General features: G+C 32.8%; 1 protein-coding gene across 1 annotated transcript in view; it reads left to right on the forward strand.

Moving 5' to 3' along the window:
* MRC1 (mannose receptor C-type 1) overlaps positions 1-14,800 on the forward strand; it is a 101,864-nt gene that overhangs the window by 61,685 nt on the left and 25,379 nt on the right. Inside the window, exons 10-18 of the mRNA XM_074266731.1 lie at positions 780-895; positions 2,858-3,006; positions 6,341-6,540; positions 7,406-7,530; positions 8,169-8,256; positions 9,718-9,862; positions 10,684-10,725; positions 11,218-11,381; positions 12,504-12,571. Coding sequence (XP_074122832.1) covers positions 780-895; positions 2,858-3,006; positions 6,341-6,540; positions 7,406-7,530; positions 8,169-8,256; positions 9,718-9,862; positions 10,684-10,725; positions 11,218-11,381; positions 12,504-12,571 — 1,097 coding nt within the window. The remainder of the gene's footprint in view (positions 1-779; positions 896-2,857; positions 3,007-6,340; positions 6,541-7,405; positions 7,531-8,168; positions 8,257-9,717; positions 9,863-10,683; positions 10,726-11,217; positions 11,382-12,503; positions 12,572-14,800) is intronic.

Consider the following 14,800-nt stretch of genomic DNA (forward strand, 5'->3'; position numbering starts at 1 on the left):
TATCTAATTTGCTCTCCTTCCCCTGTTCAACTCATTGTCCATTTATTATATATATATAATATATATAAAATCATATATATATATATATATATATATATATATATATATATATATATATATATATATATATATATATATACAGACACATATATAAACATTTTAAGCCATCTAAATATTATTTAGGTTTTGATGGCTTAGGTCTTTGATAAAATTTATTGAGGATATACTTCTAAGTTTCATCTGCATTGTTAATATTTTCTCTATCACTTTAAATTTTGACAAGGGATAGGGAACCTTTTTTCTTCCAAGGGCTATTTGGATATTTATAAAATCATCCATGGGTCATACAAAATTATTAAATTATAGAACTCAAGCAGTGGGAAGTTGTATCTGACTTTCAGTTCATCGCTGCCTGCAGTTGCCTTAGAAAATGATTTTTTAGAACTCATATGACTCATAGAATAGACAATCCCCACTTCTGGTTCAGACAGTCAGTGGAATATTAAATCAAATCCTGATTTATAGCATTTGCTGATTCTCAATATATAAGTGACCACAATGACAATTTTACAATCAGCTCTTGCCACTGGGTTCACATTAGTTCTAATGCAACCCTTTATACATTTTCAGTTTTATCTCACATTGTTCATGCTCTTTAAACAGTTTTAGAAAATCCCCCCCATTTAAAAATGTTGGCATTGAAAGTTTTTTTTTTTTAAAATCCATAGCAAATGAATTTGAAAGTCTGATATTATACCATTGTATGATTATATTAACAGGGATGGAAAAGACATGGCCCTTATTGTTATATGATTGGGCAGACACTTTCAACATTTGAAGTAGCAAACCATACCTGCATAAACCAGAATGCTTACCTAGTTACTGTGGAAAACAGGTATGTAATGTTTTTGTTTTTTTAAAATTTTTTGGTTAAATTTGTGAAGGAATGAAAGGGTGACAGAAAGCTTTAGTGTTCTATATATTTTCTCATTAAAAACAAACAAGCATCCTAGAGAGTAAGTTACAAATGATCTAAATTTGGCTCATACATCCAATTCTATTCTTTAATTTGTTAACATAGAGCAATATTCAACAGTTATCAGATATTTTTTGTTTTGTTTTGTTTTGAACAGATTTTTGATTTCATTGGTACTTAGGCAGCAGAGAATGCTAGAATTAGAATAGGAAAGGATACATTCAATTTGAGCCACAGATTCATTAGCTGTGTGATCCTGTTCAAATCACTTTACCTCCCTATCTCAGTTTACTCATCTATTAAATGAGGATAATAGCATTTACCTGCTACAATAGTTATGACAATAAAATAACTTACAAATCTTAAAGACACACACAATAATAATTATTAGTAACAAAAGGAAAAACTCTTAGTGAGATAACTCTTGCTACCAATGATGATCAGTACCTGCTCTCTAATTAGTAATTTTAGGCATCTGCATAGGGCATAACAAGGTTAAGGGACATATAACTAATATGTGTCAGAAACAAGAGAGTTTTCAATCACTGGTGCAATCCTGCCACTCTTTGTAATATAATTTTGCATATATTTACTATGTTCTGGAACATAACTTCATAAATAGATCAGCTTCTCTACTAATTTGCATTGTGATTTTGTACCTATCAGTATAACAATGAAAAAAAAAGGAATAATAAGGAAAGCTTTGTCAATTCAAAACCTAAGGAATGGCTGGGTTGGGTGATCATGGTTGTAACTCAAATTTATATAGTATTTTCAGAGTTAAGAAGTGCATCCCTCAAAACAACTTTGTTAGCTAAGGATCACGTGCATGAAGGGAAACTAAAGGATAGAGAGGTTATCTCCATCGCACTTCCCCATTCATTTTCCAAAAGATTATGTTGTTGTTCAGTCATTTCCGACTCTTTGTGGCCATATGTGGGATTTTCTTGGCAAAAATACTGGAATGGTTTGCCACCTCCTTTTCCAGCCCATCTTTATAGAAGAGGAAACTGAGGAAAACATGATTAAAGTAACTTGCCCAAAGTCACACAGATAGTAAGTGTCTGAGATCAGATTTGAATTCAGGAAGATGAATCTTCTTGACTGGCATGCTATCTACATGATACTGGGAATCATTAAGTTTTCATAGTTCCAGCTCTGGTTTTTCCTGGGGATTATCTTTCAAAGTTTCTGCATCTCTTAATATTTGATATCTTTGTCTTACAGATTTAAATGTGGCTAAAGTTGTATGGTTCCAAGTGATTTTTTTTATTTTAGCATTTTACTATTGTTCATCCTAGGTTTATAAAATTCTGCTTAGATGGAAACACTTTCTGTGTTCTTTATAATTTTTCAAGTACTCATATTTTGAACTCAGCATATTGGACCAATAAATGTTATTCAATGAAATATATTCTATAGTATTTCCCCCCAAGATTCACAGATTTTCTTAAAGGATACATTGTATACATAAAAAAAAATCCACATATAGAATACTATCTACTGGCTGAGTGGTACAGGGATATAGCACTGGATCGGAAGTCAGGAAGATCTGAGTTCAAATTTGCCTCAGATATTTATTAGCTCTGTGACCATGAGCAAGTCACTTAGTCACAGTCTGTCTGAATTTCCAGTCTGTAAAATAAACACAATAATAGCACTTACTTCCACGGGGTTTTGTGAGGATAAAATGAAAAGATATTCTTAAAAAGCTTTGTCAACCTTACAAGTGCTACATAAATGTTATTGTTATTATTATTATTAGGCATTAACCACATAATACAAAAGCAGTTGCTACATCTTTTCCAATGTGTTTCTTAACATCAATTTGTGAGAAATTCCTATAATATGATTGTGTGTTTCCTATTTTTCTCTTTTTAGATATGAACAAGCCTTTTTGACCAGTCTTGTCGGACTGAGGCCTGAAAAATATTTTTGGATTGGACTTTCAGACATACAAAACAAAGGGACATTTAAGTGGACCATTGATGAAAATGTCCAGTTTACTCACTGGAATTCACTTATGCCTGGTAATTGTATTGCTTTGAATTCATGCCTTAATTAAATTCAAGCTATTATGCTCTATGATGTCTCACATAAAATAGCCCAGAAAAAATGTAAACTCATTCTATTTTCCAATAATGATATTTATCATTTTATTATATATATTTTGGGTGGTTAAATAATAAAAACGGATTTTATTTGCCAGGAGATACTTCTACATTTACAAAATGCTTTTTGCATTTTGTGGTAAATGCATGTCTTCAGGAGCTTTCAAAGATAATTGTTTTCTTTTTTACAAAAATATTTATTTATTTAAAACTAAATAAAAATAAGAAAAAAATTAGAAAAAGAAAGACAGAAAGGAAAATTAAAAACCCCCCAACAATGTGCCATGTGTCCAGCAGAACATCAGGGAGGATTCAAAATATGTAACAATAAATTTGCATTTTAAGAAAGCATATATAATAATAGATGAGATTATATTCATTTTTTTGGTCTATTTTTTCTTTGCTTCCTTATAGGTTATTCTTTTGTTCTCTGGTTTGTACGTTTTATTTTATTCTTTTTTTCTCTTTCTCATCCCCCTTACCTACACATTCACACACACACTATATACATACATATATCTATATGCACATACATATACCTATTTTCATGCATGTATATACACATATCATATTTGCACATATGTAAACATTCATCTTAATGCATATCAATGTGGCTGATATATAAAGTAGATTTCTCTTTTAATTGAATCTTTAAGTTTGACTTTGAGATCAATGATTATTAACCCTATTTTTTGCCCTAATAAATTCAAAGATATGTTTTTAAGCTTGAAAACTTTAAAAGTCATATAGGAATTTTGAGGAATTTCAATGTAATATGAGACAGAAAAATGCACAGTATTAGAAAGAGGAGGGGGGAATGATACCTAGATAAATAATAATATTTGTACCCTTTATGCTGTGATTTGGATTACAGATCTAAAGTTGTAATGAATCTTTAAGGCTATTTCAAACCAATTTATAGATGAGTTAACTGGGGGCATAGAGCTTAGATGCCTTTCCTGAGGTCATATAGGTAGTAAGTTCAGGATCCTTTATGCCATATAATTTCTGGCAAAATACTGTTTTCTGAATGAAATACGTTCTCAAGAATATGTTTCTTCCTTTCTATACCAATGTGGCAATATAGCTTGTATGGCATATTAACAAAAATGGGAATTTCTGGAAGATGGATAGATTGTAGAAACATATTCTAGGCTTGGGAGACCATCATTGTAAAGGGAAGGAGTGGAGATGTAGAATAGTGTGTGAAGAAGTCAGTAGACTATGGTGTAATTACATGCAAATAGATTGGAAAAAGGAAGGGACCATGTTATGCAGAATTTTAAACAGCAACAAGTTTACATTTCATCCTAGTGATTACTGCTAGATTGCTATTCCACCAGCAATGGATGACAATGCCTCCTATTCCTTCACAACTTGGCCAGCATTGAGTTTTGCTGATTTTATTATTATTATTATTATTATTATTATTTTATTTGATTATATTATTTTATTATTGCTGATTATATTATCCATTTTAGGTGTTAGGTGGCACCTTGATTTTCACTTCTTTGATTATTAGTGAGCTGAGAACTTTCAAAAGATTATTAACAATTTCCTTTATCTCTTTTGAAAACTTTCTTTAGATCCTTTTACTGAGAATAACCACTATGACTTTTAAATAATTTCATATTTGTTCCAGATGCCAAAGTTTTTAAGGGTCATATTTGCTTCAGTATTTTTCTTTCAGTTCTGTTGGTTTTTATTATATAGAAATTTTAAAAATATGTAATAAAAATGAGGGGTAGATTAACATATTAGGAAGAATACCAACCTTGGAATCAGCATGAATGATCTGTTGTGTGACCATAAGCATATTACAAAAACTCTTAGCATCCCAACCAATTTTTTGTCTAAATTACAGTTAAAATAAGATCAGAATCGATGGAGTTTCCACAATGAGAATTCCCACACTGACGAAATAACTAGTATAGACACATATATTCCATTACACTAACAAAGTAATCAATTACTATCAACATAGTCAATTTGAATTTATTCCAGAATACCAACATATTAATCTTTCAATTGTTTGAAATATCACTTTCTAATTCTTTCCCATTACAAATAAGAGTAGCTATGATTTTTAGGAATGATTTTTTTTTTCTCCAATTTACTGGAGCAAAAGGTTTAGAGCAGAATAATTTTTTTCCCCTGAGGCAATTGGGATTAAGTGGCTTGCCCAGGATCACACAGCTAGGAAATGTTGTGTCTGAGATCACATTTGAACTCAGGTCCTCTTGATTTTAGGGCTTGTGCTCTGTCCGCTGCGCCATCTAGCTGCTTCCAGAATAATTTTTTAATTAAAATAAATGTAATTAAAAACAAAAAACAAAAACAAAACAAAAAAAAACTGAGGCAAAGTAATGTCCTTGGAACCTAGCATGATAACTAAGACAGAGACATGATTGCTTGTTAATGTACTAAAATGAAATTTAATTAATCTCCATTACATTTGAAAATTGATGTTTTTTATTACTGTGTTTCATTTGAGACTTTAAGATGGACTTTGAAATATATTTTACTACTTTGAGCCTTTTATCTTTCCATATAAGTTTTATTTTGAGTTTTCTTGTTACATAAAGAACTGTATCAGTGTATTGGTTGTTATTGGTTAAATGGATGTGTTAATATGGGTATCTAAGCTTTCCCCCCATAATTCCCCAACATATATCTTTTTAAAGTGTTCTCATGATTTTCTAAACGTGCCCTTTTTTTTTTTCTAGCACTGTGCCTCTTTCATATGGTTTCCCTTGCTTGGAATGACTTCTAAATCCTGTTCTTTTCTCCACCTTCTCCTTGGTTCCTTAAGCCTACAGAATATCCTCTGATGACTGTAGTACTTAGAGTTTGTACTTTACATTTAACATTCAATTATGTCCTTCTCCAGGGTGTATATAATTAAATGTTCATTTGTTTTGTTTCTTCAACTAAACGATTAGCTCTGCTAGTACAGGGACCATGACGTACACTTCTGTATCCCTCTTCAAGAATTATGTATAATCAGTCAACCAAAAACCAAGTATTTGTAGGATTCCTGGTACATAGAGCTGAAATAGGAATTCCACAATTTCATGTGCCTTAACTTATCATTTATGCACAAAGGGATTTTATGACCAAATAATGAATATATTTAGAAATATTAGAAAATCTGATCAGTTGTATACTTTTTAGCCCATGTATATGAAAATATTATTCATCATGATAGAAATCATCAAATAGTTGTAATCACCTTACTCTATTTTATGTCTAGGAAGAAAGACAGGGTGTGTTGCCATGAAAACTGGGATTGCAGGTGGATTATGGGATGTTCTGAAATGTGAAGAGAAAGCAAAATTTGTCTGCAAACACTGGGCAGAGGGAGTAACTCCTCCACCGATACCTACAACCACCCCTGCTCCAAAATGTCCAGATGGGTGGATTTCCAGTAGCAAGACAAACTTGTGTTTCAAGGTAAATACCAATCATCAAGCTGAAAAAGTATTTAGAATACTTAAGAATGAAAGATGTTCTGGGAATGCCTTTCATAGTGCTGTTCGTCATCACCTCTTTCTCTTTTTTCTCTCTTTCTCTTTTCCTAAATCTTCTTGTCATACCCCTTAACTTGCCCCTTCATTTCTTGTTTGAGAATTTCCCATTCCTTGTTGTGCTAACGTGTTTTCTCCTACCCTAGCTGCCTTGTTCTAAGGGTCTAACATGTCAAACAGCTAAATGATAAACTAATCTATACTAATGGAATTTTAAGTAAAGTCTCCAGAAATAAATTCCCAATTTTTGTTGTCTGACTTACTGTTAACTATAATAATAACAACAAGTTAGTAGGGGAGATGCTTTTGGAAATGGCCCATTAATTCCCTTCAAATTATAACCTATAATGACTAATTATTCTCTATATACAGAGGGATGACTTTGAATTTGTACCCTGTAGCATCAGAATTGTATTAAACAGATATGGTTGCGCAAGACAACTTATACTTTCTGATGAAATAAACATTTTGGTGGATACCTATATATTCATGCTATTTACACATTGTGTAAAACTTAAAAAACTTAAAACTTAAAAAACTTAAAAAAAAAAACTTCTACTTTGCACATAGCACTACAGGTGTGTGCTATGGGCATTTTGGGGGGGGAATCTATCTGTGGTGTGAATAGTTGTGGATGATCAAGCAAAAACCCACAATATGGCAATTGTTTATTTAATTATACTTCTTTGTTGTCTTATGTCAAATGCAATCTCATCAAATGAAAGAAATTCATTTTCTTAATTCAATGAGGTGTATTGTAAAAATAATATACTGAAAAATTTTATTTCTAGGTTTTTGACAAAAGCAAATACACTAAGAAAACATGGTTTGATGCTCGTGACTTTTGTAGAGCAATAGGGGGGGATCTTGCCAGAATCACAAATAAAGAAGACCAGTCTACAATATGGCAGAACATGTAGGTGTCATTTCTCCACTCAACTCCTTTTCTTTTAATTGGTTATTGGTAGTTGCATCAATAATACTCTTGGGTTATTTATGAAGTTATTGGATAATAATGATCCTGAAGGATTCCCTATAACCATCCCTAACTGACATCACTTAGTTATTAAACCTCCTTTTCCCCATATTTACATCCAAGAACAGATTTAAATTATAGTTTCTTTTTAAATATGCTAAGTAAATAGCGACTGATAAATTCTGAGTATCTTTAAATTTGTTAGAATAATTTCTTATAAACTTTCTGTTATTTGAATATGTTTCTGTATGCTAACACAACTATAATTTATGAAGGCCTGTACTCAGACCTCATTATTATGTCAATTTATTTTGTATACTTATTTTTATTTTTTTGCTGACTCAATTAAGGTTAAGTGATTTGCCCAGGGTCACACAGCTAGGAAGTGTTAAGTGTCTGAGACCAAATTTGAACTCCGGTCCTCCTGAATTCAAGGCTGGTGCTCTATCCACTGAGCCACCTAGCGGCCCCTGTATATTTATTTTTAGACACAACTTTTTACTTTTGGTTCCTGTAGATTGCCAGACTTATTTCTTATAACATTATGTGTTGTTTTTATCCTCAATATATATTTTTAGAGGTACTTCAAACTACCATGATGTGTTTTGGCTGGGGTTGACAATCGCAAATACCGATGAGGGATTCACCTGGTCAGATGGTTCTCCAGTGAGTAATTCCCTCAGTCATTCTTATTTTATTATTTATTGTTATGCTAATCATTTGATTTGTACCAGCTTGGGGATGCATCATTTTCATGACTGCCTAAACCAAAATTTCTTCACTACTCTGGGATTTGAGTTCTTAGATGCCCAGTTAGTTCTTTTTTTTCTCAGATAACTGTAGCAAGCTTTCTGAGTATGGTTGGATATATGGGGAAAAGTTAAGCTTTGGCATTGTCATGAAATTGATCTTGAGAGGTAATGATTTTATGCAATTTTTTCTACTTCTTTGTCTTATCTTTGCCATGATGTTTTTCTTTTGCATTTAAAAAATTAATTTTATTGGCACCTTTTATTTTTTAAACACCTTCATTTAAATCCATCTCTCCTCTTCTCTAGTAAGCTGTTACTTATAATAAAAATGCAAGTAAAAATGAAAAAGCAATTCAGAAAACTAAGAAATATATCAATTTGTATTAGCACACCCATAATTTCCAGCCTCTACAAGGAAGCCATCCATGATTTATTAGCAATAATGAATAATAATAACTAATATGTATATAGTTCTTTAAAGTTTAGATTGATCCTCAAAATAGAACTCTTTGAGGTAGCTACTCATACTATTCTCATTTTATAGATGAGGAGACTGAGGTTGTGCGATTAAGTATGTGGTCCAAGTTCACATAGCTATTTTGAATTCTGCCTCAGAATTCAAAAGCAAATTTCCTGACTCTAGATCCACACTCTACCTACTATTCCATCTAATGTCTTTAAGAGAGTAAGAGAAAAAAGATTTTCTTGGAACTCAAGGTTATGAAAACAGGGAGTATTTTGGTACTGTAAGTCTGGCTACATACTTTTTAATCCTCTTATAGAGGATTTTACTAAAGGAAGGTAGGGCAAATCCTAGAATCAATATTAGCATACTTGATTAAACTGAAAAGTAAATAGTATGCTTTGATTTGTATTCAGACTCCATCAATTCTTTCTCTGGAGACTGTAGCATTTTTTATCATAAGTCTTTCAGAATTGTCTTATATTATTGTATTGATGAGAATAACTAAGTCACTCATAGTTGATCATTGTACAATATTATTATTACCATGTGCAATGTTCTTCTATGAACCAAAGGAATGGATAAGAAAATAATTGAAACTTGCATTCTCTTTCTTAGGTGGACAAAGCATATAGGAATGGAACCTTGTAGTATAGGAAATTCCTGGGTGAGGAGAATCCCTCTGCTAATGCAGACCAGCTCTTTCTCTGAAACACACTTTTAACAAGTTGATTAGTGACCTGTGACATTATTGACTTTTTTCAGTATCATTTGGTCAATATTTGTCAAATGCAGGATTTGAATCTGAGTCTTTGACTCTCTGAGGCCAGCTTTCTATCGACTATGCCATCCTACCAGAAACTATAGTATAGTTAGTACTATAACTAACTAGAGTTGGTGCATTCACTATAGGTGACATATGAAAACTGGTCCTATGGAGAACCGAATAATTATGGCAACATTGAATTTTGTGGTGAGTTGAAGGCTGATCCTAGCATGCGCTGGAATGACATTAACTGTGAGCTTCTCCGCAAGTGGATTTGCCATATCAAAAAAGGTAGGATCATATTCCCTCCTTACAGGAGGTGTGCTTTATTCCCCTCCATAGTTTGGAACACGGCTTCTTAAACTTTTTCCACTTGTGATTCCTTTTTGCCCAAGAAATTTTTATCTTACCCTGGGTATATAAGTATATAAAATAGGTGTACCCATCAAACATTTACTAATTATAAATCATAATTTTGTGATTCTCCACAGTCACATGACTCCATATGGAGTTGCAACTCACAGTTTAAGAAGATGGAGTTTGGAGAACAGGACAAACAAAATTCCATTAAAATTGAATAGGATTTGGAATGACAAGGATTCTTTTATTAGATAAGAATGAAGTATCTGAATGAAGATAAGATGAGGCAGATACTATTACTATTCATATTTAAAGATGAGGGAATTGAGGTTCATCAAGATTAGTGACTTGTACAGGTTAATACAGTTAGGAAATATTTGAGGCAAGACAAGATTAAAGGCTTGTTGTCACTTTTTAAAATTTTAATTCATTATGAATGGTTGAGAAAATAACATCCTTCAAGGAATTGTATCTAATGTTTCATAAAGAAATTAACCATTCCTGTTTTTTGGATTACTAGGTGTCAGGAAATAATTATAGATAATTTCACAAGTAATTCTCAATTATTAGAGCTCAATTTAGTTATTGCAAATGTTGTCTTTACCTCTTTATGGACTCCTGGATGTTCTGTTTAAATCATAAAAATGTAAGGTATACAAAAAGAAAAAGAAAGATGTTTAATTATTCATCAATGTTTCTCTAGTCCTTGAAGCTTAAGCTGATTTTCTATTTTAATTTTCTTTGTCTTCCAGGAGATGAGCTGAAACCAGAGCCAACACCTTCCCCTGAAAGCAGTATGTGTTCACTCATTGTTCAAATATTCAGTTCAGTTGTGCTTTTTAAAAAAAATTTCTGTTTGCTCTTTAATTAAAAAAAAAAAAGCATAGAGGTAAGGTTGTGTTTCCAGCCCCCTCTTCCTTTGGTCTTGACTCAGCATGAATGTAAGCATTGGTCATGCTTGGCAGGATATGGGCCAGGTTCATTTTAATCAGAAACCAACTCAACAGTACCCTAATATGCTAGTATTAGATTCTTGGCATTGTGGCTAATAGAGAGAAATCAAATTTTCTAGAGGCTTAGAAGAAGTAGATTCTTGGTACTGAATGATCCTGTAACCAAATCTTTCTTTCATCCTTCCCTACAATGTTTTTGCTTTGGGGTCTTGGTATAGAAGTGTTATTATTCCCAGTTGAGTTATGCTGCTCTTTGTGACTTTTGAACCACCCAGTGGCTGCTCCCAAGGGCCTCTGGATCACATCCCTGAAATTTGCTTCTTTATCTTTTAGACCCACAAGTTACTGAAGATGGATGGGTGATCTATAAAGATTACCAGTACTATTTCAGCAAAGAAAAAAGTACAATGGAAAATGCACGGGCATTCTGCAAGAAGAATTTTGGAGACCTAGTTACCGTATCGGGTGAAAGTGAAAAAAAGTTTCTATGGAAATACGTAAGAAAGACATTTATTAAATCAAGAATGAGGGGAAAAAATAGACTGAGCAAAGATATGACCTAAATTTCATTCAGAATGCATAGCAACTCGTGACAATTCTTCAAGTATTATGCTAACCTCTACTACATCACAAGATACCAGGAGGAGGAATGCATGGGGCAAGAGTGATGGTGTTTAAAGAAGCCTACTGGGTAGTATTTGCATGGGCTTTAGTGGGCACAGGCCCCAGAAGCTGGTCTCTGCAGACCTTTGCCATATAGTAAAGTCTCTTTTTTTTAGCTAGCACTAGTCCCAGCTTTTTGTCCTCATGATGCCTCTCTTCACATTGGGTCTCTGCAAACTGACTCCAACTCCTTTCCTTACACTCCATACACATGCCATCTTCTTTGTCCCACTCCCTTCCAAAATGGGAGTCTTTAGTTATGACTCTAGGTACAAGTAGAGTTCTTCTTCATTTAAAAACACTCGGTCATTTTCTTTCCTCTCCAAACATCATCATGGGAGGTTTAATATATATGCAGCTTCTCTGCAAAGAGCCCCCAAAGTGTAACATATAAAACTGATGTTCTTGTAAAAGGTAAACAACAACAGAACTGATGGAAGGAAATGATTTACTCTTCAAGAAAAAAGACTGAATAGTGGCATCTAACATTTTATATTTTGATGCCTCTAGCTAGTTTGACTTTTTATTTCCTCCATTTCTATGGAGAATAGACATCAAGAGCAGATTTCTGGGTCCTGAATTTGGGTCCTGTATTTGAGTTCTTGTGTTTAATGATGGAAGAATGAAACATTCTCATTAAAATAATAGCAAAGATGTTTTGTTGACATGGGCACCAGAAAACAGATCATATAATAGGTTTTAAAATGGGGCTTATTTGCTTTGATTGAAAATGAATTAGGAGGGTTACAAAGTGTTTCTTCTTCTTTCTTATAAATAAAGCACTAAGATGATTTATCCTTGTTTCTGATTAGATCTTGAAATAGACTATCCTATTGATCACTACTCTATAGTGGTCAATATGATGTCTGATTAATTAAAGAGAAGAGAAATGTTTGTTGAATTCACTTGATTCTTATGTAGTTAAATGAAACTAAATACTCATTTCTATATTTTAGGTTTCTGCACTTGATTTGGAGGCCACATATTTCATCGGCTTACTCATCAGCCTGGATAAGAAGTTTTCGTAAGTGAAACTAATGTTAAGGATACTTGCGGTTACATGGTGGCTTATGATCGAAAAGCTCTTTTGTATAATTTTCTTGCTTAGTGTTTGCATTGACTTTGTGAGGCAAGCAACAAAATATTTTCATTACTTTTTCTAGATGAGGAACTAGAAGCTTAAGGGTTAAGTAATTTGCCAGTGACAGAGTCAGGATTCCAATTCAGATCTAATTTTAAGTTCAATGTTCTCTCTATTCTACCATAATGATTCCTTTAATTATTTGAAGATCATTTACTCTCAGCACAGTTAAGCTAAATAAGCTTTTTAAAATAAATAATAATTTGTTAAAATTCAGCATGTAATATATCTTAATAACAAATGAATAAAATTAGCATTTAAATTTTTTTCCCTCTAGCTTGATAAATCTTTCCTAAGTAGGAAGATTGTTTCTTTCTATAGCATTACCTTTCTTTTCATTTTTCAGTCATGCCCAACTCTTTATGACCCCATTTGGGGTTCTTGGCAAATATACTATAGGAGTTTGTTATTTCCTTCTCTAGCTCATTTTACAGATGAGTAAATTGAGGCAAAAAAAATTAAGATTTGAATTCAGGAAGATGAATCTTCTAGACTCCAGATCCATTGTTCTATGCGCTATGCCCCTTAGATTCTTTACAACGATAAACAACAACAAAATTATTATTTGTTTTTTTTTCCAATTTGATAAATCATCCATAAACAGGGAAGAATGCTGTTTCTCTCTGCAGGTTTACATTTCTTTGTTTGTTCTAAGATGCTAGTGCTTACCTCTGAAGGATGCACTATAGTAGAAACAATGAATTTATTAGAAATCTCATATCATTTTTATTTGTATTGTCCTGGGCAAATGAAACAAAAGCTCTTTTGTGTTTTCCCACTAACTGCTGGAGCAGTGTAATTTTGAAATTAAATCTCCACAAATGAAATTGCCATCTTTGGGAGACTTATTTGAGATGTTTTCCATTAGGTATCATAGAAGAAAGAAAGAAAGAAATATTTATTAAGTGCTTATTACATGCCAGGCACTGTGCTAAGCAGTTTACAGATATTTTTTCATTTGATTTTTACAACTCCAAGAGGTAAAGTTATAGTTGAAGAAAGTGAGGATAACAGAGGTGAAATGAATTGTCCAGCATCATACAGCTAATAATTGTCTGAGGCTGAATTTGAAATCAGGTTTAGCTACATATTATTATTTCTTCTTTGGTGTGCTGTTTTTATGTCTTTGATAATCTGTCATATATCTCTTATTTCTTAAAGTCTGAGCATCCTTCAGTGCTCTGTTCTGGATCCTTCTTTCTTTATCTTCTTTGATAATCTACTCCCATAGTTCCAATTATTACCTCTAGACAGAGGATCATAAATCTATTTTTTCCAGCCCTAATTTTTCACTTTCTGTTCCCACCTCAACATTGCTTGCCAGATACCTTCACCTAGCAATCCCGTTGTGATCTCATATACTACATGTCTAGAATTTCACTCATCTTTCCTTCCAAACCTGTTTTTTCTCCATACTTCTCCAGACTTACTAATGACATCACCATCCTTCTATTCACCATGCTTTCATACACTGAAGTCACCTTGGGTTCTTCCTTCCCTCCCAACTCTCCTCGGTTGCCAAGTCCCATTGATTCTATCTTTACAACATCTTTTGAATACCCCTACTCTTCACTCAGGCTGTTACTTTCCCAGGTCAAACCTCCATCACTTTCCCCCTGGGTTATATTAGGAGTCTTATACAAATTCTATGTTTCAGCAACATCTGCTTACTCTCCTGCCTCTTGCATGCCTTGGAACTCCTTCCTCTTCTCTGCCTCTAAAAATTCTTATCCTCTTTCAAGATTCAGGTCAAATGCTGCCCTTATTTAAAGCCTTTTCTGATCCCTTTAGTCACTATTGCTTTCTCTGTACTAAAATTACCTTCCATTAATCCTGTAAGTGTGTATGTATTATTACTCCTAATCGATTGTAAACTTTCAACAGGAAAAATTATTTTATTTTTATCTTTATACCCTAAGTATCAAGCACAAGTTAAGTGACTTAGTACACATGCTCAATAAACATTTATTGACTTGTACAAAAATCTACATTTAACAAATGTTTGATGAATTATTGTATATAGATAGCTTTAATATAGTAATTTTTAAAACCACTAATAGAAAGTTAATCTTCCATGATGCTTATTGCTTTTCTTTTTTAAAAATGTTTAAC

This window comes from Sminthopsis crassicaudata, chromosome 5 (assembly GCF_048593235.1).
Source record: "Sminthopsis crassicaudata isolate SCR6 chromosome 5, ASM4859323v1, whole genome shotgun sequence".
In the NCBI taxonomy this organism is placed as follows: Eukaryota; Metazoa; Chordata; class Mammalia; order Dasyuromorphia; family Dasyuridae; genus Sminthopsis; species Sminthopsis crassicaudata.